This window comes from Typopeltis vanoorti, chromosome 8 (assembly GCF_054136105.1).
Source record: "Typopeltis vanoorti isolate ZY-2024b chromosome 8, IOZ_Tvanoo_1.0, whole genome shotgun sequence".
Taxonomy (NCBI): domain Eukaryota; kingdom Metazoa; phylum Arthropoda; class Arachnida; order Uropygi; family Thelyphonidae; genus Typopeltis; species Typopeltis vanoorti.
Window position 1 is genome coordinate 90,361,648 of NC_143556.1, and position 25,625 is coordinate 90,387,272.

At 36.0% G+C, this 25,625-nt stretch overlaps 1 protein-coding gene across 7 annotated transcripts in view; it reads right to left on the reverse strand.

Annotated features, from left to right (window-relative positions):
* LOC150104186 (uncharacterized) overlaps positions 1–25,625 on the reverse strand; it is a 712,768-nt gene that overhangs the window by 494,136 nt on the left and 193,007 nt on the right. For all 7 annotated transcript variants that reach the window (XM_090396809.1, XM_090396815.1, XM_090396810.1 and 4 more), the window contains one exon: positions 4,333–4,614. In XM_090396809.1, coding sequence (XP_090252935.1) covers positions 4,333–4,614 — 282 coding nt within the window. The remainder of the gene's footprint in view (positions 1–4,332; positions 4,615–25,625) is intronic.

Here is a 25,625-nt window from a genome sequence, read left to right on the forward strand (position 1 = left end):
CCATCTTCCTGTACTTCCTTCAATTCTAACTGCTGACTTACAACTCAAATAAAGACTAAGTATTGCTTGATATAATGCCCCATTGACACCATATAACTGCAGCGTATTGAATAGCTTCTCTCTTGGCACCTTGTCATATGCCTTTTCCAAATCGACAAAACTTAAATACAGATCTTTGTTATATTCCCATGCTTTCTCGACTATTTGTCGTAAAGTGAAGATCTGATCCTGACAGCCTCTATTTGGCCTGAATCCAGCTTGTGCTTCACCAAGCTTTTCTTCCACAATTCTTCTCAACCGTTTCTCAAGTATACTTGCATAGATCTTGCCAGGAACACTCAGTAGGGAAATACCTCTGTAATTCTCACATTCAGTTTTATTTCCCTTTTTATATATGGGTACTATGAGAGCTCTACTCCAATCATCGGGAATTCATCCCTCAGTCCAGGCTTTCTGAACTATGCAGTGCAGCCACTGTAAGACTTTTATACCACCATACTTCAGCATTTCTGGTCGAATATCATCTACTCCTGCTGCCTTTCCACATTTCAAGCCTTTGATGGCTTTTTCTACTTCAAGTATGGATATGTATTCCTGACTGCATGCCTGGTCAGTGTTTTTTTATCACTGTGCTGTCATCACTGCTTGTTTCATTTAGCAGTTTTTCAAAGTAATTACTCCATACTTCAAGGATATCTTTTTCTCTTGTTTTCATGTCACCTTTATCATCTCTAACTCCTTTTCCAGCACTCTTTCCTCCATTCCTAAGCTTCTTCAACAACCTCCAGAATATTTTGCCACCTTCTTGATATTTATTTTCTATATTCTTGCCAAAGTCCTCCCATGACTTTTGTTTAGCTAGTTTTACAAACTGTTTAGCTTTCTTACATTTGTCTCTGTATTCTGTAAGAGTAAAAGCTGACTTATTTGCCAGGAACTTTTGATATGCTTTCTTCTTTTCCTTCACTGCCTCTTTAACTTCCTGTGTCCACCAGGGAGTTCTGATTTTTTTATCCTTGCACACAACCTCACCACATGCCTCTCTGGCAGAATCAATCAATGTTTTCTTCAGAGTTTGCCACTGAATCTCCAAGGTTTGATTCCTGTTCTCAAACTCTTTCATTTTCTTTTCAATAATCTTTCTGTATTTTAGTCTGCAGTTCACATCTGAGAGCTGCTCAACTTTTATTCGCTTTAAAACTTTCTTACATGTTATTCTTTTCAATATGAAATTCAATTTTATCCTGCTCAAGACTAAATAGTGATCGCTTCCAATTTCAAATCCTCTGTACACTCTGGTGTCCTGCACCAGGGAGAAAACATCACTATCAACAATAACATAGTCAATGAGACTTTTCTTATTCCTAGCCTCTTCTCTCCATGTGAATTTGTGCACATTTTTATGTTGGAACATGGTGTTAGTAATAACCAGTCCATGTCCTGAGCAGAAATCCAACAGATATTTGACATTATTATTAGCTTTGCTCTTTTCTCCAAATTTTCCCAAAATATTTCTGTATGTCTCACAATCATTTCCTACTCTGCTATTTAGATCCCCAACAAGGACCAACTTTTCCTTTTTCATTGTGTCAGTTGCTTTTTCTAAAGCGTCAAAAAATTCCTCCACTTCTACCTTAGTAGAACCTTTGTGGGACCATAGGCACAAATAAGTCTCATTGTCCAGTTCCCCATTCTCATATTTGCCCACATTACTCTACTTGAGACTGACTGCCATTCAAGAAGATTAGCCTCGTATTTTGTGTTGAATACTATGGCTACTCCTTCTTTTCCTTGATTGTCATTGCCTGTATATAACATTTTGTATTTATTGCTCAGAAAGATCTCACCAGTTTTTGTCTTTTTTGTTTCAGTCACCCCTATTATGTTGATCTGGTACTTATCCAATTCCTCAGCTAGCTCCATTTCTTTTCCATTCAATCTTCTTATGTTGATAGTACCGATCTTTAACTTTGGTGATGTTAATTGGGGTTGTGCTTTCTGATTTGTTCCAGTAGCTGACTTTTCGTTGTTTGCCCTGGTTCCCTGGCGAAAACAACAGGGGCCTTGTTTAACCAGGCGACGCCCCCAGCCGGCATGAAATTTTGTCATGTTGTACCATCATTTTGTATTTTGGTTTAACCAATAGGAATACAATTTGGTCGGCTAAATCCCAAATTGCCAGCCCATCCTCGTTCGTTCAGTATCCAGGTAGATACCCAACAGGGTGTACCACGAGAAGGTGAGGATTGGACATTAAGTCAGAAGCCCCGGTCGATTCTCCGCATTCCTTTAAAGTTTATGTGGAGGTCTCCTGTCAGTTATACAGCTTTGGCCCTCTATGTTTCTGCCTATTTTCATAGTTTTTTGTCTTCTTATTGCTGATTTTCATGCCAAAAATTTGCTACAGATGTTATTCAATTTAGTGAGAGAATACTGGAGACTTGCACTATTTGTTTAGTTGTACAACATCATCTGCATAAAGCAAAGAGGTAAGTGTGACATCTCCAATATTAATATCGATGCCACTTTCTTTCATAATATGATGCATATGCAGGGATAATCAAAATTAAAGTATCTCTGTTTAGGCCTTGTGGTGCACCATCGACTGATCCAAATGCTGCAAAACTTAGAGTACATTGTGTGTCATGCAGAAGTGATATGAGAAAAAAAAGAAAAAAGTAGTTCCAAAATTCACCACCAAGGGGGAGTTGTATGATGTAGCAAATGTAGATGTAGTAATTCTTCTGTGTCTGTGTAAGAAGGAAAAAAGAGACACAGGCATAAACAACACATTTTTATTCACTTCTATTATGCATTCACGGGATGTACTGTTTAATGTGTTGCCCTACGTAGTATGCCACAAACTTTTGCACAGCAGCATGTTCAATGGCAGAACACAGTTGGTCAGGACTAATGTTGTGCACATGCAATGTTATGCTGTCTTTCAGTACTGGCAAGGTATCATCGTTAAGAAATCCCCAAAGCCAGAAGTCAGATCAGGTGAACGAGGTGGCCATGCAGTAGGAAATGCATGGCTGATCACTCTGTACTCCATGAAATCTCAAAGAACCTCATGCACAGATCAACTTATTTATGGCAGACCCCATCCTGCATGAAAATGACTGAATCCATGCGCACAGGTGCTGCTGTAGCTTGGCACAACAAAATTGTTTATCATACACAATACCTCTTAGCAGTATCTGAGCAGGTCACAAGAACCGACTGTGAATGTCCTCAAAGAAGAATGGTCCAATGATAAATGAAGCTGTAAACTTGCACCAGACTGCACCTTTCGGTGAATTCAAAGGAATGTTTGGATTGCATGCAGCTTCTGCGTAGCCCATACCTAGCAATTGTGGGTATTCACAGCTCCATTCAGGTGAAAATGAGCCACATCTTCCCCACAAAATCATCCACAGCCAAGCAGTGTCCAACTTCCCTCAAACAAGGAATGTTGATGCAAATGTCAGTCAACTTTCTGAGTCCTGCAGATGCAACTCCTTGAATAGGTAGAAATACAAAATCTTCAGTAGAATTTTCCAGCCAGTTGGGTAAGACATATCCATGTGTCTTGATACAGCATGTATGCTGCAGGAACCAACACTGTTATTCATGGGCTGCTCCACAACAGCAGTAGCCTTCTGCCCAGACCCTATGAATTATGCAGTGTAGCCACTGCAAAACTTTTATACCACTATATTTGAGTATTTCTGGTCGAATATCATCTACTCCAGCTGCCTTTCCACATTTCAAGTTTCTGACTGCTTTTTCTACCTCAAGTATTGATATGTATTCCTCTTGAAAAATTTTTAGTACATTTCTGTCACTGCTTGGCTCATTTAAGTCTTTCAAAGTAATTACTCCAGACATCTAGGATATCCTTATCGCCAGTTTTCATGTCATCTTTATTATCTGATTTCTTTTCAAGTACTCTTTTCTCCATTTCTTAGTTTCTTCAGTAGCCTCCAAAATATTTTGCTACCTTCCTGATATGTATTTTCCACACTCTTACCAGTCTTCCTATGACTATTGTTTAGCTACTTTTACATTTAAATCCTGTAAACATATTTTAATATTCACAACTGTACTGAAGCAAAACATATTGCTAGTATTGTGAGATATAGAAAGAATGGATCTAAATAACAGGCTGTAGTTAGTCAATTGTGTGTATTCTCAGTTTAAGTTTTTTGTTTTTTTTCCCCCTAAAGGATAATGTGGAGTTCACTACATTCTTGATTTGTTGTCAGGATTTTCCAATCATGATACACTATGACAACAGGACTATACACATTAAAAGAATGGGAACAGAGAGAGAGAGAGAGAAAGACTTACCTTTTCTTTTTCGGCAACCAAAACATTTGAAATCTCATTAATTTTTTTATTTTTATCCTCCATTTGAAGTTCTTCAATATTTTTTTTGTTCTCTGTCTGTAGCATCTCATCATACCTTTCTTTATAGAAGTCTCTTTCTTCCTCGAGCAACTTTATTACTGTGGCCTCACTAAATTGTTTTTGATTTTCCTTGATGTTTTTACAAGATACATCATTAGAACCTTTAGCAGTGAGCTTGTTTTTAGCTCGGATACCAATTTTACTTGAATATTTATCTTGATTCTGGAAAACAGAGGGTATTTTTTTTTTTTTTGGTACATAGAAAAATTATTTCCTATTCTATTATTCATTTAATATATGCCTTATACCTAAATTTCACACAAATGTGAAATTTAGGTATAAGGCAGCTACATTTGCTAAAAATAAAGTATATTAATACTTAACTAAAAAAAATTTCGGAGAAGTACACAAAACTGTTTGGTTGTTAAAAGCATGTGATCAATTTCTAGTTACAGTTTTTGTATGCTTTTTCAGAATTTTATTTCCTAACACAGCTAAGGCATATATACCTAAATCTTGCAATACTTATATAACAAGTAATTTTGTAAAAACATGTTTTTTACATTTAATCAAATTAAAAATTAATTATTTATAATTATTTGCATTTTAAAGTGTTATTTCACTGAATACCTTTTAATGTATAAGAAACAGGCAAGATTATCATTAAACAATTCCCCCTCCCTTTGCCCGTAGCCATTTTGGCACTAAGGTGAAAATCTACATCAGCTACTTTCAACATCCCCGCCCCCTTTGCAGCAGCATTATTAATAGTTTGCAAGTCCACTACATATATATTTAATTCATTTGTTGGATATAAATTAAAACTGGTATTTGAATGAAATTTTTTTTTTGTCTATCGTGTTCTTTATTTTATGTCATTTTTTAGTTATCTGGTTTAGATGACCTGTCAAATGAATTAGAGGCATAATTATCATTTAAAATACTGTCAGCATGATTTAACTGTGAATGTTGCAGAGAAGTGGCAAAATAGAACTATTAGTTTTTCATTCCTTCAAACTGATACAATATTAAAACTGCATATATCTATTATTACTATTATCAAATGACACTTATTAGTATAACAAAGATAATTGAATTTACCACTGAATTTATTCATTCAATGAGTGCTATGGAACTAGTTTTAATATTTGAAACTATTTAAAATGTACCACAAGAAAATATTAAATCCTATAAAAATTAAATCAAAAATTTGCTGCTTGGAATCATCACTCCCCTCCCACCGCTTAAATCGTTACTCTTCAATTCTGACCATTCCTTAAGAATTGTTCCCTCCCCCCCATTTCTAAAAATTCATTTCTTTTTACCCATTTGCTGTCCTCCTTTCCTTCTTCTAATCTGTTTCCATATTGTGGTCCTCTATATAATTTACTTGCCCTGCACTCAGTGAACTTATTTGCCAATGCATACTATTCACATCATCCTATGTATCCTTTCAACAGAAGGTATATCCTCCCCTTTCCCCATCCTGTTCTCTATATCTTCCCTGAAAACACTACCCTCACCTTCTATCCAAATAAGTATATTATATTCTGTCAGCCATGCCTCACTAATAGCTCTAGTTTTTTCATTGATTTTGCACTTCCAATCTCACATTCAGTAGCAGGATTCCTAGCAACAAATCCATTCAAGTGCAAAATGGTGCAAGATGGATGAAGGAACTTACATAAGTTCTTTTATCCATCAAACCCATCATTCCTTGTCCACAACCTAAGGTTGTGGACTATCTTTTGAACCATCTAGAAGCCTGCACAACTTGATTGTCTTTGAGAGCCAAACCCAACTTGGACCACCTGACCAAGGGCCAGATCACTTCGGACCTAGAATCTTAGACTAGTCCAGTGCAGCTAAACTTAAGTAAATTTGTTAGTAGGTCTACAGTAAATACAAATTAATATGCATATTTAAATTTTTTAGAGAGTTACAATTAAAATTATAATCAAAATTATTTACAAACAGATATAGCTGCAAAATAAAAACCACTTAAACATAAACACAAAGTTTATTAATAATTTCACTGAGAATATCACACTTATTCTCAGTGAAATATCAGTGACTGAATGTCACAATGTGACACATTGCATTTCTTTGTTGACACTATTTTATCAAAGTTTGGAGTCATGTTTGAAGTGGCCATTCTTAATATGGCCTCTAAATCGATATCACTTAAAGATGAACGCTGTTTGGTTTTTTTCAAGTTCATGACGGAAAATGTTTGTTCACAAGTTTGTTCAAAATGCCTACCAGGTATTTTGTTCAAAATACCTGGTAGGCAGTATCCGACAAACTTTTAAATTTAATTGATCCAGAATAGAATAAAACTCTTGTAAAGTACTCTCCCTATGCTTGACCTGATAGTTTTCAGAACACTGGAGATCAATAACTTCCATCTGGAGTTCGACAGGTAGATTTCCTGCTTCGACAGAAAATAGATCCTCAATCACTTTTATGCAGACTTCGTCTTCATTACTCAATCGCATTCTTTTCTGAAACTCCTCACTTAGAAGTGATATGTGCTTCTTATATTTTCCACCCACCATTGAATGATATTCTGATGGAATATTCTGTCGACAAGTTAAGAAATGTGACATATCCCCCCTCAGCAAGTTGATTTTCAAACAAACTTATTTTTTCTTTGAAGCTGTAAGTTAAGGTCATTCAAGTGATCCAAAATGTCACACAAGAAAAATAAATCTTGATTCCATTCTTTCCATTATTTCTGGGAATTTTTCCATATCCTCTTGAGATTCCAAAAATTCAACTAGTTAATTTTTTAGAGCGACAAAGCGTGACAAAACTTTACTGCGGCTCAGCCAACGTACATCAGTGTGGTATGGTAGATCCCTGTGCTTGGCATCATTTTCTTCTAGAAATGCCTGAAACATTCGGTGTTTCAAACACCAAGCTCGAATATAGTTGACCAGAGCAAATACTACTTTAATCACATGATCAAACTGCAAAACCTTTGAACATAACACCTGTTGATGAATTAGGCAGTGAAATTTTGTTCAATGGTTTACCAGCATACTGTTCAATAAATGTTACAGAATCAACATTTTTTCCACACATAGATGGGACACCATCAGTGCAAACTGCTACTAAATTCTTGAAATTTAAGGATAGTTTTTCGGTTACACGCATCTTTACATTTTCTGTGATCTCCTTTCATTAAACACAAAACAGCAAGCTCCTCAGCCACCTCAAAATTCTTATTAATGCCTCTTACATATATTAAAAGTTGTGCAGTATCTTTCACGTCAGTATTTTCATCCATAACAAGCGAATAATAGACAAATTCGCTAGCCTATTTTTGCAGGTCATCTTTAAGATCCTCGGCAATATCAGCCACCCTGTGCTGAACAGCCATACTGGACAAAGTGATATTTTCAAAATTATTTTTCTTATCAGGACACAATTCGGAAACGGCAATCATCAGACACTCTTTTTTATCGACTCCGTTAGTAAATGATTTGCCAGCACAAACTATTTCTTGTGATATTTTTAAGCTTACCTTTATGGCAAATTCATTTGCAGATGTCACTTTTTAAAAGGCTTGTTGCTCAATACTAAGGCCCTTCAATAACTTTGCTTTTCACTTGCATCCAACTTGCCAAGGTTAGGATGTTCCAATTCATAACGTCTCAGATCGTACTCTTTCGGCACAACGATAGATTCCCGGCAAACAATGCACATTATTTTGTCCTTAAACAATGTAAAAAAATATTTGTTTGTCCACTCAGAGTTAAATGCTCGATGTTCCGAATCTATTTTACGCTTTTCACTTAAGCTCATTGTGTCGAGATTGACAATATTAATTACAAAAAACTAATGATGAAAAACTCACAATAATGCAGGTTATAACAGTTATGTAATGTATTGCTCCAGCTACAACCAACCACTACAATGCCAAAGCCAGTCAAGGCGCAGCCAACTTTGTGTAATACGATTTGTTCTCATTCGTAGACATCAAGTTGTTATCACGGAGATGTAACTTTGAATTTCCCCACAGCGACACTAGCACTAACAAAACCTTGAAGTGATTGTAATAATTTGTTATTAAATATGACAGTGGGATTAACTTCAAATGCAATTTATTGTCGAGGCGAAAGAAACATGATTGTGGCATTAATGTCGCATGAACGTAAACATGCAGAGTCTTAGTAAAAATTTAATTCAACGCTAGGAAAAAATCATCTAATTTCATATTTCCCCATATGATTAAATAATTCAATCAGGCAGACGGACCAAAATAAATAGCATTGCGGGCCACCTACAGGCTTGATCTAGAAGATACCGTGTTGTCATCCATTCCCAACCCTCTCATTGGTTTCGTTATGTTGATAATGTCTTTGCTATTTGGCCTCATTCTGAAAATGAACTTGCCAATTTCCTACAATGGATCAATAGCCTTCACCCACACATTCAGTTCACCATGGAAAAAGAAAAAGATGGTAGTTTACCATTCTTGGACATCCTTCTTACAGCTTTACTATAATTTATCCTTAGATAAATTACAGTAAGAACGGTAATTTATCAACCAGTGTTTATTGAAAACCTACCTTTACCAGCAGATAGTCATCAAAAGTCTGCTCATCACATCTCTCAAAATATTGGTGTTATCAAATCTATAATTAATAGAGCACATAAGGTGTGCTCCTCTCCCACAAGCTTACAACAAGAACTCCTCACTATCAAAACATTAATGGAATTTAATGGTTACAATCCTAATCAAATCCAGCAGATAAATGATTCCTATGTTCCAACACCTCAGGATTCTTCAACAGATCCCAGGGTTCCAATCCCTTATATTTCTGGCATCTTGGAACCGATTGGTAGAATTTTGAAGAAGCATGACATCTCATTCCCACGTATTTTCCGATAAACAAAATTTCTCATCTGTTGCCATCTATGAAAGACAAACTGGCACCTCTATCATTAGCTGGCATTTACCAGATGCTGTGTGAATATAATCTAACATACTTTGGACAAACAGGTCGTTCTGCAGAAAAAAGAAATAACGAACATCAATATTTTATCAAATATATGAAACCTCAAAAGTCTGGTTTGGCACAACATAGTATTGACACTAAACACAATATCCAATAGGATAAAGCTCTTCTTCATAGATGCAAGTTTAAATATGAATGGCTTTTCAAAGAAAGTTGCGAAGCCCTTTTTACATTGGCCAAATCTGAATCGGAACAATTGTCTCGCTCTCTCTTCCCAAAAAGTTTTGGAGATTATCTTATGTAACCATCCAAAATAGTTTTTTTTTTAATAATATTATTTATTAATACTAATTTCTAGCATGTGGCAACAGTTTTCAATTGGTAAACCACTGAGTGCTGCATGTACTTTGTAATCCAGTTCCTATGATTGCTTGTTTCTACACACTGATGATGTACTGCTATTTTCAGTAAAATATCTGTACTTTCATTTTCATTAATTACTGTGGTTATCGTGCAATTTATTATTTATAGCTTCTCCTAGTCAGCTGTCACTCCCTCCTCCAGATAATGTGGCTTATTTCTCCAAATTAGCAAAATCTGTAAATATTCCCAATGCAAAGCGATATCTCCATAGCAGGAGAGGATGTCAATAAGATTTTTTATTTTTTATTTATATATATATATATATATATATATATATATCTGATCCACATACGAAAGGCCACAAGAACTTATAACACATTAGTGCCCTCTGTGGGCAATAGGAATAGAAGAAAAGTAATTGTTCACATTTTGCTAGAATAGCTGAGTGTTGTAATCTTTGGGTAAAGCAGAGTGGGAGAGACTGTTCCAAAGGAGGCAGTGAAGCTGGTTCAGTGAGTTTCAAGATTGTAAAAGGGTGTTGGTTAGCAGTGGCTCTTATTTTAATGATTTTTAAGAATGGAGGAATAATAGGTCAATTCAGCAAAGCAATGTCCGTGAAAGTATTTGTAGAAGAGGCACAAGGCAGAAACTGAATGTCTGTGAAAGAGGGATTGAAGTGGGTATGTGTGAAAGACATGGATCATTAATTAGCTAGATTACCCTCTTCTGAATAGAATCAAGCAGTCAGAGACGATTTTGGTGCACCACCCCAAATATGGGAGAAATATTCCATGGCTGGGCGGATTAGGGCTTTGTAATGTAGTTAGCAGCTGTGAAGATGTGAAGTAGTGCTTTGTGCGAAAAAGTAGTACACCAAGTTTTTGGTGGCTGATGAAGCTAAAGTTGAAATGTGGTTGTGCCAGGAAAACTCGGAGGTGCAGATCAGTCCAAGAAGAGAAATCTGATCTTGTTTGGATATCTCAGTATTACTGAAGGTAAGGGGAGGGGGGGGATGTGAGCTTTTTCTTGTGAGAGATCAGACAGGGCTGAGTTTTGGAAGCATTGAAGTTTACGAGGTTGTCCTTACTCCCACTGGAATATAGCTAGCAGATCTAAGTTCAGGTCACTGGTCATGGTAGACCTTGAGGATTCTAATACTTTAGCACTACAATGTTTGTCGAATGAAAAGGAGGACTTTGGTAGATGTAGCTGCAATTTAGGATTCTGTTAAAAGAAGAAGGTCTGGTCTGAATGTAAGTAGTGATGAATGTTGTTTATGTTGGAATTTAAGTCACGGATATTTGTAAAGTGGATGCGGAATTTTTATTTTTTATTTTATTTATTTATTTTTTTTTTTTGGTAGGGCTCCTGGTATGTTTGGAAAGTTGTTTGATCTGAAATGTTTGGATGAATTGGTTGTTAAAGATATATTGGGATTGCAGTGTTGCCATCACTGTATGTCTGTTTCATTTCTGGTTTATTGTTAGACAAAAAGAAAGAGTGGGGACATGCAGTGAGAGGAGAGACTCATGAACATGACACCCACAGAGAGCAGCCAGTCTTCCACATGACACCACTTGAACACTCTCACTAGGCACCACCTGGCAGAATAAGTGGTAGTGTGATTATGCTGTCAGCCGACTAGGAAGACTCCTGAACTTGTTACTGATCTGTTCGGGGCCCCATACACTATCTGGCAGGTGGCCTGTATTACCAGTTTTAAGTGATGTGCCCTTGAAATGGAGGAGGGTCTGGGTTTCTAAAATATGTTAGGTATGCTCTTGAAAGGTATCATTTACTCTGCATAAAGAGGGGAGGGATGGAGGCCTGAACCCTTACCTCTGGAGGCCAAACATACTTTGCCACTTCAGATCCCCAACGAGCAAGGTTTCAGCACTTTTGCTAGAGGGCCAGAACAAGGAATCATCCCTGGAAGTTGAACAAAGGTGTGTGGTTAGTAGGGGTGGGAGAACTAGATTTTTTGCTTGGTGTTGCAAATGAATGGAATGGATTGCTAGAGTTAGTTGTGAGTGCTTTTCTGTTAATTGGTTCAAGAAGAGGTATGACAGATTATATGGATAGTTTGGATCTCCAGAAATGAGTCTTTGAACTCCATGGAGGTGCCCATACAATAATAATAACAATGACTTTTGTTTAGCTAGCTATACATATTGCTTTGTTTTCATAATTTTTCCTCTGTATTCTCTAAGAGCACAAGCTGCCTTAATTGTTCGGAACTATCAATATGCTATCTTCTTTTCCCCTCATTGCCTCTTTGACTTCCTGAGTCTTCCATGGAGTTCTGATTTTTCTATCCTTGCAGACAACATTGCCACATGCTTCTCTAGCTGAATTAATCAATGTCTTCAAGTTTCGCCACTGATTCTCTGGGGTTTGGTTCTTATTTTCCAACTCATTTTTTCTTAAATAATGAGTGTGTATCTGAGTTTACAGTTCATCTCTAAAAGCTGTTCAACTTTGACTTATTTTAAAACTCTTTCTTACACACACTTCTTTTCAATAAGAAATTTAATTTTATACTGCTCAAAACTAAAATTAATTTGTAATCCTCTTACACTCTTGAATCCTGAAACAGTGGGAAAACTTACTATCAACATAAACACAGTCAACAAGACTTTTTGCATTTCTTGGATCTTTTCTGCATGTGAATTTGTAATACCTAATCCATTGTCCTGAACAGAAATCCAGCAGGTACTTATTTGAAAACATTTCTATGTGGTTAATGATTATTTCCTACTCAGCTGTTTAAATCTCAAATATGGACCAACTTTTTCTTTTCAGTGTGTCAGCTACCTTCTCTAATGCCTCAAAAAATTCTTCAATTTCTTCTTTAGCAGAATCTTCTGTGGGACCATAGGCATAAATAAATTTCATTGAGCAGTTCCCCACTCTGATATTTGCCCACATCATTACTTGAATATTGCTTGACATTCAAGATTAGCCTTGTATTTAGTGTCAAGTACAACACCTACTCCTTTTCCCTGATTGATATTGCCTGAATATAACATCTTGTATTTGTTGCTTAGAAAAGTCTCATCTGTTTTTGTATTCTTTGTTTCAGTAACACCTATTATGGCGATCTGGTACTTATCCAATTCTTCTGATGCTTCTGTTTCTATTCCATTGACGCTTCTTTTGTTAATGGAGCCATTCTCAAACTCTGATGATGATAAGTTGGAAACCAAGGCAAACAAACTAACTATTGGAACAGTTTGTTTGTTTGCCTTGGTTTCATGACAAAAACAATGAGGAGTGTTGTTTAACTGGTGATGCCCCAGCTGGCATGAAATCTGCAAGCTGGGGTATCATTTAAACCATCATTTTGCATTATGGTTTAAACTAATAAGAATATAGTTTGGTCAGCTAAATCTCAAATTGCCAGCCCATCCCTGTTTATTGAGTGTCCAGTTGAGTGACCTAACAGAGTGCAACATGAGAAGGTGAGGACTTGACATTAGTTGGAAGTCCTGGTTGTCCTCTGCATTCCTTAAAAGATCACACAGATGTCTCCTCCTAGTTATCCATATATGACCCTTATGCATCCCATAGGAAATAATCTGAAAAGGAATATTTCCTCTAAATATTCAGATTACTCATAAGAAATAATCTGAAGGGGATGCAGGTGAATGCGAGTCCAGGCAACCTAAAGATTAGTAAGTGGGAAAGTGATCACATGATGCTAAATGTAACACTCCAGGTTCTCAATTTTAGTGGGCTAAACAACACAAAGTGTAAGGGATATTGTGAGATGAAGGTAAGATTTAGTTGGTAATTTAGTTGTGAGATGAAGGTAAGATAAGGTTTACACATACAAATGACAGAAATGTTTAAAATAAAGGGGAAGTAGTTTTCAGCATTGATTAGCTCAACTTAGCCAAAATTTAGAAGCATTAGTGAGACTTGGTTGATGAGGATGGTATAATCATAGGAATAGACCATAGGAATGCAAAGAACATCATACCTTCACAGAGGACAGAAAGATTGGGAGAGAGAGATTTTGCTCAAGATTTTGTTCATTTGAAGCCAGCTTTTAATTTTATGTTGGTCCCATCCACAAAAGGTTTATTAGTAAACTATAGTACATTGATACTGTGGGTGGGCTAAGGATTTTTTTCCCCTCATTTCATTTCATTTTTCATCTGGAGTAAGACATGGAGGCCAACAGGATGAAATATGTAATTGGTTGCTGCTATAATTTAGGGGGTGTAAGGAAGAATATTGATATGCACTGGCAAATTAGCTCAATGAGTGCAAGTAGTTATTATGGGTGAATTTCAACTGTGGGGGACACAAATGAGTAGAAGGAATGATCACAGAGAAGGAAGGAAATGGAATTTATACAGCTGATGAGAGAGAATTACTTGAGACGATATTTGAAAGTGCTGGATCTGGTCATAACAACAGACTATGTAACAGGCACCAATCCAGAAATACAGACTTTGCTTGGGAGGAGCAGTCTTGTCCTGCAATACTGCAAGACTTGCAGAATTTTCTGTTAAAGAGTATATGTGAAATCACAAAGCAGGTGATTATGACAAGGTGAGGAGTCAACTTTCAGTAGTGCCATGACATAAGAATTTGGAAGGGAGATATGGTGGTGGTGCATGGGAACTGGTCAAAGGGTATTTAAAGAAGGCAGTGTCAGAATGTAATACCCATAGTAAGAAGAATAAATCAGGTGGGTATTAGATGGATGAATAACATCATTAAGTGGGAGTTGTAGTGAAAGAAAACCGTTGTGGAGGGAATATGAAGAAAAGATGATCGGTATGCCCATGAACAGTACAAGGCACATGGAAGAAGGGTAACCTATATGGTAAGGAAGGCAAAAGCTAAAAAGCTAATCATGAGAGAAAGTTAGCTGATGAGGCCAAAAGAAATTCTGAAGAGTTCTTTTGCTATGTAGCAAGTTAAAGGAGGAATGACTATGGAAGGATGCCTTAAAAAGTGCTGATGGTAGGGAGTTAACACAGCCAAATCAAATGGCTGAACTACTGGGTGAGCATTTTGTAGGAGTGTGGTGACGTTACAATGCAGATGCTATAATTAATGGAAGAACAGAGGTTGAAAAAAAATGGAGGTGCTTAAAATACTGCAGAACCTAAATGAAACACAGCCATGGGATTAGGCAGCATATAGGCCTGTGTATTAGGAGAATGTGCAAGGGGAATTATCGGCTTCTATGACCAAGCTGGTTAATTTAAGCCTCGGTACTGGGAAGGTGCCAATGGAATGAAAAGAGGGAAAACAGACTCGCTTTTCATATGCACAAGAGTAGGCTGGATAATCTCCCTGACAGGTGACACATTTAGCTTTTTTAACAGAGCAAGATTTCTTATCATGCTCTTTATCACCATGTTAGACACAGATGGTAGAGCCATGACAGGCAGTTTGAGGATGCCCATATTTCTGACATTTAAAGCACCTCAGTTAGAGATGTTTGCTCTAACAAGACAGTTGGGAAACCCTGCTTTTACAGATGTTGAAGGCTTAGGTACATCAAAATTAACTATGCTGATTGGAACCAGGTGACCATCCTTAATAGGAACTTGCCTATTCAGTATGCACCTCACACCTGTCACTCCCTGATATTTAGGCTCTGAACACATATCCTCATAAGGAACATCAAGGAGATTCCATTCTGATATCACTCTTTTACAAGAATTGAGTGTTTTATGAGGTGTTACTGTGATTGGTATTCCACCCATTGATGTTACTCTCAGCAGTTTCTCAGAATGCTGATGACATGATGTTTCCACAAGAATATATCACCAGAAAATAGTTTAAGAGTTTTGGGAGATCTCTCCAGTCCTCAACTTTTTTGAATAAAGAAGGGTAATATTTTCTTAAAAGTAAAAAAGAGAATGTATTGTTCTTAGAGCTTGGAGAAATGGAAGATTCAAGAGATGTTACATCAATCTGTTCATAAACTTTGTTTTCATAAGAAAAATTGACAAAGTCAAACAATTTTACAATATCGAGAGAAAGTTGCAATAGATTTAACGGTATTTATATGAACACAGATGGATAAGAAAATAACTATTTCTTAACTTAAAAGCTAATATTTTGCTGGTATTATATCCAGCATCTTCAGAGCACACAACACAAAGTTTGTTACAAATGCAAGACAACCACAATCTGGTGTAACGGTGGAGCTAGTATAAGTAATTGCAGTGTGCAACAGAAAACTAAAGTCCTAATAGGGCACCATCTAGGTTAAAAAAAAAAAAAAGAAGTAGTTTAAAGTTTTGAAATAGTAGTCCAAATAATAGTCTCAGAAAGTTTGAAAAAAAAAAAATAAAATAAAGTAACAAATATTGATTGGTCTTAGGATGACTGTCTCCCAAATCTTTGGTAGATTTATACAGCCATACTTGTTAAAGTCTGGAGTGTGTTTTAAGGCTTCTGTTGATTCCAGGAACAACCTCTCAGACTTGTAGGAGCTTCTGTGCATTACTTTTGTTTTTTTCCAATTGATCCTGTGTGCTGGGGTATCCAAAGCATGGTCTGCCAGACCTGACTTGCCATAGCGAAAGTATCGGATATATTTTTTGTGTTCACTAAGGCGTATGTCCACAGTTCTTCCTGTCTGTCCGTAGTAGGCTTGATGGCAAGAACAGGGCACTTCATAGACACCTGGATGTGATAAAGGAATGCATTTGTCCTTAGGAGAATGGATAAGATTTGCTAATTTTACATAAGGTTTAAATACAGTGTCAGTTGGTGTTTGTTAAGCACCCTAGATATCTTTTCAGATGTGCCTTTAATGTATAGGATGGTGATAGTTTTGATGTAGCCTTCTGTGGTAGGTAGAGGGAATTTCTGGGTAGTATGTTATCTATCTTATGGGGATTATAACCATTGGTTAAGAAGGTATGATGTAGGTGAGAAAGTTCAGCAGTGACAGCAATGTAATTGGAACAGATTGCTCTAACTCTATGGGTTAGTGTTTTTAAGATACCATATTGTTGAGAAGGGTGATGGTGTGATTTTTTGTGTAAGTATCTCCCTGTATGTGTGGGTTTTCTATAAACCGAAAATGATAAGGAATGTTCTGGAAGACATTTGATCAGTGTGTCTAGGAAGGGCAGGCAGTCATTGGCTTCTAGTTCCATTGTAAAGTGGATTTTAGGGTGCCTAAAATTGTATTCAATCTGTCTGGGCCATGTGGCCAAATAGCAAACACATCATCAACATAGCATAGCCAGAGACTAGGTTTGAGAGTGGCTATGTTGATAGCTAGTTTTTCCAGATGTTCTATGTAGAAGTTGGCTAAGGGGAGAACCCATAGCTGTCCCATTTAATTGTTTGTATATTTTCCCTTTCCATGTAAAATGACCTGCCTGTACTGTGAATTTAAATAGCTGAAAAATATCTGGGGGAAATTGTGAATTTAGCAAGTTAAGTGTTTCAATCAGTGGTACATTAGTGAATAATGAGGTGATATCAAAACTCACCATTAGGTCTGAACTATTTAAGGTGTGGTTTTCTAAAATACTTTTTAGGTGGGTAGAATTTTTAACAAAAGAGGGAGAATTGTTTGTGTAAATGATTAGTAATATGGCTAAATGTTTAGCTAGTTTATATGTAGGACTGTTTATACTATCTACAATAGGATGCAAAGGTGTACCTTGTTTGTGTATTTTAAGAGCACCATATATTCTGGGTGTTTTAATGTGCAAGGGTTTGAGTTTTTTGACAATTACTTTTGGCTAGGAAGTGACTTTGTTCAGTAACTTGCACACCATATTCTCTTGTGATTTGGTGGGATCTCGATCTATGATTTGATATGTAGACCGGTCTTGGAGCAGTGCATGTATTTTGCTTTCATATTCTGTTGTATCCATTACTACAGTGGCGTTTCCTTTGTCTGATTTGGTTATTGTAATGTGGTTATTATTGTGTAGTTCTTTTAGAGCTATTATTTCTTTATGTGGGATATTATTTTTGGGAGGCTTAGAATGGATTAGGATATTGGTCACGTCTAACCTAATATTATTGGCTATAGCTGGAGACAAGTGGTATATCCCCCGCATTCAACGAAAACCATTATTTTAGTTTTAGGAACCTCTTTAGGAGTAATGGCAAAATTGTGTCCAAAACTTAATGTACTTGTGGCCTCTTTGGATAAGGTTGTCGATGATAGGTTCACAATGACGGCATCTTGATGAAATTGTAGTAATGGATACAACAGAATATGAAAGCAAAATACATGCACTACCCCAAGACTGGTCTACATATCGAATCATAGATCGAGATCCCACCAACTCACAAAAGAATAAGGTGTACAAGTTACTGAACAAAGTCACTTCCTGGCCAAAAGAAACTGTCAAAAAACTCAAACCCTTGCACATTAAAACACCCAGAATATATGGTGCTCCTAAAATACACAAACAAGGTACACCTTTGCATCCTATTGTAGATAGTATAAACAGTCCTAAATATAAACTAGCTAAACATTTAGCCATATTACTAATCATTTACACAAACAATTCTCCCTCTTTTGTTAAAAATTCTACCCACCTAAAAAGTATTTTAGAAAACCACACCTTAAATAGTTCAAACCTAATGGTGAGTTTTGATATCACCTCATTATTCGCTAATTTACCACTGATTGAAACACTTCACTTGCTAAATTCACAATTTCCCCCAGATATATTTCAGCTATTTAAATTCACAGTACAGGCAGGTCATTTTACATGGAAATGGAAAATATACAAACAATTAGATGGGACAGCTATGGGTTCCTGCATTTCTCACACCTTAGCCAACTTCTACATAGAACATCTGGAGAAACTAGCTATTAACATAGCCACTCACAAACCAAGTTTCTGGCTACACTATGTTGATCATGTGTTTGCTATTTGGCCACATGGCCCAGACACATTGAATACATTTTTAGTGCATCTAAATGGCCAGCACCCTATAATCCACTTTACAATGGAACCAGAAGCAAATGACTGCCTGCCCTTCCTGGACACACTGATCACACGTCTTCCAGAAGGTTCCATATCATTTTCGGTTTATAGAAAACCCACACATGCAGGGAGATACACAAAAAATCACACTATCACCCTTCTCAACAATATGGTATCTTAAAAACACTAACCTATAGAGCTAGAGCAATCTGTTCCAATGACATTGCTCTCACTGCTGAACTTTCTCACCTACATCATACTTTCTTAACCAATGGTTATAATCCCCATAAGATAGATAACATACTTAATACTACCCAGAAATTCCCTCTATCTATCACAGGAGACTACAATAAAACTATCACCATCCCATACAGGTACATCTGAAAAGATATCTAGGGTGCTTAACAAACACCAACTGCACACTGTATTTAAACCTTATGTAAAATTAGCAACTCTCATCCGTTCACCTAAGGACAAATGCACTCCTTTATCACATCCAGGAGTCTATGAAGAGCCCTGTTCTCGCCATCAAGCCTACTACGGACAGACAGGAAGAACTGTGGACATACGCCTTAGTGAACACAAAAAATATATCCGATACTTTCGCTATGGCAAGTCTGGTCTGGCAGACCATGCTTTGGATATCCCAGCACACAGGATCAATTGGAAAAAAACAAAAGTAATGCACAGAAGCTTCTACAAATCAGAGAGGTTGTTCTGGAATGAATAGAAGTCTTAAAACAAACTCCAAACCTTAACAAGTATGGCTCTATAAATCTACCAAAGATTTGGGAGATAGTTATCCTAAGACCAATTAATATTTATTACTTTATTTTATTTTTTTTTCAAACTTTCTGAGACTATTATTTGGACTACTATTTCAAAACTTTAAACTACTACTTTTTTTTTTTTTTTTTTTTTTTTTTAACCTAGATGGTGCCTTATGAGGACTTTAGTCTTGTGTTGCACGCTACAATTACTTATACTAGCCCCACCGTTACACCAGATTGTGGTTGTCTTACATTTGTAACAAACTTTGTGTTGTGTGCTCTGAAGATGCTGGATATAATACCAACAAAATATTAGCTTTTAAGTTAAGAAATAGTTATTTTCTTATCCATCTGTGTTCATATAAATACCGTTAAATCTATTACAACATGTCTGACGAACACATAAGCCTATCCACGCATTTAAATATTCTTCAAGAGAAAGTGTTTTGATAATACATTTTCTCATATCTGATACTAAAAAAACATACATCTGTGTATTTAACCACTCTTGATGGGTTCTTGACTCCCAGGGGGTCGTCATCATTATCATCAACTAGACTAGTATCGCATATCTTTTGTTTCTTACTTCTGTTACCAAATGCTATGTCTATGGTATCATTACTTGATTGAGGTTTTGTTAGCGCCTCTGAAATGTTTGAGGATGAAGAAATTCATGCTCTAGTTTTTTTTTTCTTTTTCCCCAGCACAAGAGTTCCTCACCCACCATGGAACTAAATATGGGTGCCCACTAACTGCCAAGCATTGACTAAACTCTGGAGTAGAATGCCAGTGCTACCCCAGACACTATACCAGTACCTCAGCAAGCCTTGGATCCTGACCCCAGACCATGGGGTGAGAGACTTACTGCAACACCACTGACCCTTGCAGACAAGCCCATGAGCTGACTGATCCTGGTCAAATCATTCAGGACCGAAGTAGAGGACAAAGACTACCAGGATCCCCTCTCCAATACCAAAATAATCACTACAGGGAGGGAATTATTTTGGTATTGCATCTGTTAGATATAATTGCAGCTCTGATAAAGGACAGTTCCTTATTTAAAATAGAATCAATAAAGCATAGTTTAAATGCACAGTGAACCAAAGTTTTAATCATGCCACATTTCTGACAAGGATGATGATACGATGCAGAATTAATGCAGTTTTCTAGTATGAATTATTTTTCTGCATGCAAAGGCCTGTAGACCGCCATGAGATTGTTTTAAGATGAAAATGTCCAGAAATGGGAAGCAATTATTTTCTTCTACTTAAAGGATCAAATTAATTCAGTAAATCACAGAATTAATTTGAGAAATTCGTGAAGTTTTGACAAATATGTCTTCAATGCATCCTTACCAAATAAGAAGGCTTAAGGAGGAAAAAAGGGAATGTATTGTTCTTAGAGGCTGGAGAAATAGGAGACTCAACAGAAGTTACAATCTGTTTATAAAGTTTATAAACTTTGTTTTCATAAGTAAAATGCCCACATTTATGACAAAGTGAAACAGTTTTACAATATCAAGAGAAAGTGTTTGAATAATACATTTTCTCATATCTGATACTAAAAAAAAATATACTTGTGTGTATGTAACTGCTCTTGATGGGTCCTTGACTGCTAGGAGGTCGTTATCATCAATTTTCTGATATGTATCCTCAAGGGATGTTCAGGTTACTATGACAACACTACATGATTAAGATAACATTATAGATAATCTCCTATAAACAATTTACCTCCAAATTTGTCAGTACTTCAATATTGTCGTATCTAACAGTAGTTCTTCTAAGGTACTTCTGAATGAATCAATCCACCTAGACCTTAGTTTTCCTCTGGGTCTTTTTCTTGACTTCTTGGCATAATTAAGTACCTGTTTTGCTAATCTTTCCTCTCCCATTCTATTTAAGTGACCATACCACCATAGATTAGCATAACTCACACATTCTTGAATGCAAACAATATCAAGTTCCTTCCTAATATCCTCATTTTTAATTTGATTCTGCAACTGGTGTCATCTCTTCAGGCCATTAATTTTCTAAAACTCTCATATCTGTGGTCTTTAGTCTTTGATCAAGTGTTCTATTTCTAAACCAACTCTCCAATCGATAACTTAAAACTGATCTGAACACTGTCTTGTATACTGCTAATATAGTGCTTTGGCTAATTCCTCTCTAATTCCATAAAAATTTACTTAGCAGGATGCCCACCATGTTTGCTTTGCTTATTCTGTTGTCCATTTCAAGAATTAACTTGCCAACTTTGCTAAAAACTGTGCCTAAATAGCTGAATATTTCATGTGATATAGGCTCTGCATTCAGAATGCAACTGAAGTTTTCCATGTTCCTGCCTACTTTCATAGTTTTAGTCTTTTTATTGCTAATTGTCATGCCAAAATTTGTTCCAGCTGTTATTCAATTTAGTTAGAGAATAATGGAAACTTGCATTGGATGTACTTAGGAGTACATCAAATGCAAGTTTCCATTATTCTCTAACTTTTCCATTAATCTGCATAAAGCCAAGAGTTAAAGTTTGATATCTTCAAGTCTAATATCAGGTTTAATGCCTCTTTCTTTTATCAACTGATCCATATAGATGATGAATAAGAGTGGAGATAATGTGCATCCTTGTCTTACTCCTGGTTTTACATCAAACAATCTTCCTGTATTTCCTTCAATTCTAACAGCTGACTTAAAACTTAAATATAGACTAAGTATTGGTCTGTATAATGTTCTATTTCCCCCATTATTTGTAGTGTTTTGAAAAGCTTTTCTCTGAGCACCTTGTCACATGCCTTTTACAGAGCTCAAGTGCAGATCCTCACCCACTGATGGCATCTGTTGAGGCTCCAAATTAAGAGAGATATCCCAACAAGTCTCTCTTAATACAGCAATCCCTCGATTAGCGTGCCTAAGGCATTCTTTAAAACAGGTGCACTAATCGAATACAATAACCTACAGGAAAATGCATAATTCATTCCTCAAATTTCTTTTTTGAACCTTAATTTTTTTTATAAAAGAATTAAGGTATGTCTCAGGGCCTAGTTAAAGAAAACCATGAAGCTGAAAGATAATAAAACATATTCAGAATATAAATTTAATTATTCTGCTTCTTAACAAAGAATTGAGCTAACGTAGTTTGGCAGGCATTTTGTTTCATACAACCGACGGTATGGCCCTATTGCCTCTTCTACTCTTCTGCAAATTTTACTGCTTCTCTCTTCATCGGGGTCAGCCTCTAAGCATTGCTGCTTAAAAACTTCAATTGTACGAAAAATATTTTCAAATTATTTCTGTGAACTCTCTTTTGGCTGACTATCAGTGGTTAAATTTTCTTCATATTCCCACTGTGCATCTACATTCAGCAGGTCGGAATCACTCAATTTTTCAGAATGAGATTTAATTAACTCTTGGACATTATCATTGAAGGGGAGAAAGAAATGAAGGATGAACGAATTGGTCGCCAATTTCCGAAATAACGTGCTTTATAGATAAAATTTCCCAACTGTTATACAAGCAAAATAGTTATCACTTTAAAAACTACAATGATCATAAGAGATAAGTTAATTTTCCGATATGTAATAATAAACAACTCATCCCAGAAGATGGATTGATTATCCTATTATCGGTATGGATTCTCCTTTTTGTGACATGCGCAGAAATGTCGAAGGGTCTCGAATCTGTGGGCGTACTATAGCAGACGACATAAATTTTGGCAGTAAAAATTTGGAAGATAGTGTACATGGAAGTAGTGTAGTACGCCATTAAAAATAACTTTGTAAAATGAAAATCAACTATTATTTAGATATTGCTCAAGTGTAGGTGAATAACTAATTTAATTACCAATTAGTTTTGCTGGCTTGTGCTGTCGGCTTCATCAGGGTACAATCAGGAAAGCAAAGAAACGAAAATTACAAGCTAAACGTTAACTGACAATTCTATTTCAATAACAAAAAAATAGTAGTGCGCGTGAAACAATACGCATGTCGCAGATACATGATTTACTTGTTGAGATGCATTTTGTAGTTTGCACTGAAGTTCATTTCTTGTGTGTTTATTGATCTAATTAAAGTCTTCCATATATCTGGTAGGATTAAACCTTGGTTCCTATTGAGGTTATTTTGGTTATTTAGGAAACTAGTTGGTAATTAAATTAGTTATTCACCTATACTTGACCAATATCTAAATAATAGTTAATTTTCATTAATCTTTGTGGTCAAGAATTAACAATTTCTAACTTTGTAAAATGTTTTAAATCAGTAACTAAATTATTTCATTCTGGTGAGATTTTTTAAAATAGTTAGACATAAAAATGTATAGATAGAAAAATTTTAAAATCTGTAACATTTATTTTAAGATGTATATAGGCACACTAATCTAATTTTAGAGGCACACTAATCGAATTTCAGTATTGAAAAAAATTACGCACTAATAAAGGGATTACTGTAATAACAATGATATTAATAACAACAACATATATATATATATATATATATATATATATATGAAAAAGGCCTTGAGGCTCAGGGGGTATGGTATTTGCATTTTCTGCACTAGACCACCTGAAGATAGATTTAAGTTCAAGCCTAGTTGCCAATTTGAGGAACTTTTTTTTTATAAGCCTTTCTTCGACCAGTTCGTTCCTAAATTAGTCTATCTCTGGCACAGGCAAGAGGGCTTTTTCCCTCCTGGAAACTCGAGTTTCCATCCCATAAACTCAGAAAATTTGACCATAGAACCCACACTATTTCAGACAATAATGTATCTTGTTTGAGTAAGTACCAAGAGATGACAATACTTTTTTCCCAGTCTCTTAATCAGTTTTTCTTATAATTAGTGTTGGGCTAGCTATCTCTGATTGGCTACTGGTGGAGACTGAACTGCCCACTCAGTCTCCAAAAACTAGATAGGAGTCTCTGAGTGGGCATTTCAGTATTTATAGGGAATAAGGGAGGCAATGTTCCAAATTATCAGATCTCACATTTCTCTCTTCTATGACAATTTTTATTCTATCAAACCAACTATAACGTGGTTATCCTCTGGGTTTTTCCTGCCAATCTGGCAAAGAACACTTGGTTTTGTTAATCTTTACTTTCACATTTTGTTTAAGTCATCATACCACCTCAGACTAGCTCTGCTAATACATTCCTCAATACTAAAAATAGCATGTTCTTTCCTATATATATCCTCATTTTTAATATGATACTGCCATTGATGTCATCTGTTCACACACCTAATCAATCTTAGAATTCTAATATCTGTGGTCTCATCTATGATCAAGTGTTTTATTTCTAACCCAACTCTCAGAACCATAAGTTAATATTGGTTTGAACAATGTCTTGTATACAGCTAATTTAATGTTTTGACTAATTTCTCTCTTATTCCATATAAATTTATTTAGCTAACTTTCTACCATACCAGATTTACTAATTCTGTTCTCTATTTCCATATTTAATTTGTCATCCTCACTAAAATTGTGTGTGGATAGCTAAAAGGCTCTATAGGTTTCCCATTCAGTTTACAGTTCATGTTTTCAGTGTATATACCTATTTTCATTACGCGTGGATAGGCTTGTGTGTTCGTCAGACATGTTGTAATAGATTTCACGGTATGATATGAACACAGATGGATAAAAAAATAACTATTTATTAACTTATTAGCTAATATTTCGCTGGTATTATATCCAGCATCTTCAGAGCACACAACACAAAGTTTGTTACAAAAGCAAGACAATCACAATCCGGTGTAACAGTGGGGGCTAGTATAAGTAATTGCAGCGTGCAACACAAGACTAAAGTCCTAATATGGTGCCATCTAGGGAAAAAAAAAAAAAAGTTTTGAAATAGTAGTCCAAATTTTAAAAAAATAAAATAAAATAAAAGTAATAAATATTAATTTGGTCTTAGGATGACTGGACACACTGATCACACGTCTTCCAGAAGGTTCCTTATCATTTTCAGTTTATAGAAAACCCACACATACAGGGAGATACTTAAACAATCACACCATCACCCTTCTCAACAAATGGTATCTTAAACACTAACCCATAGAGCTAGAGCAATCTGTTCCAATGACATTGCTCTCACTGCTGAACTTTCTCACCTACATCATACCTTCTTAACCAATGGTTATAACCCCATAAGATAGATAACATACTAAATGCTACCCAGAAATCCCCTCTATCTACAACAAAAGACTACAACA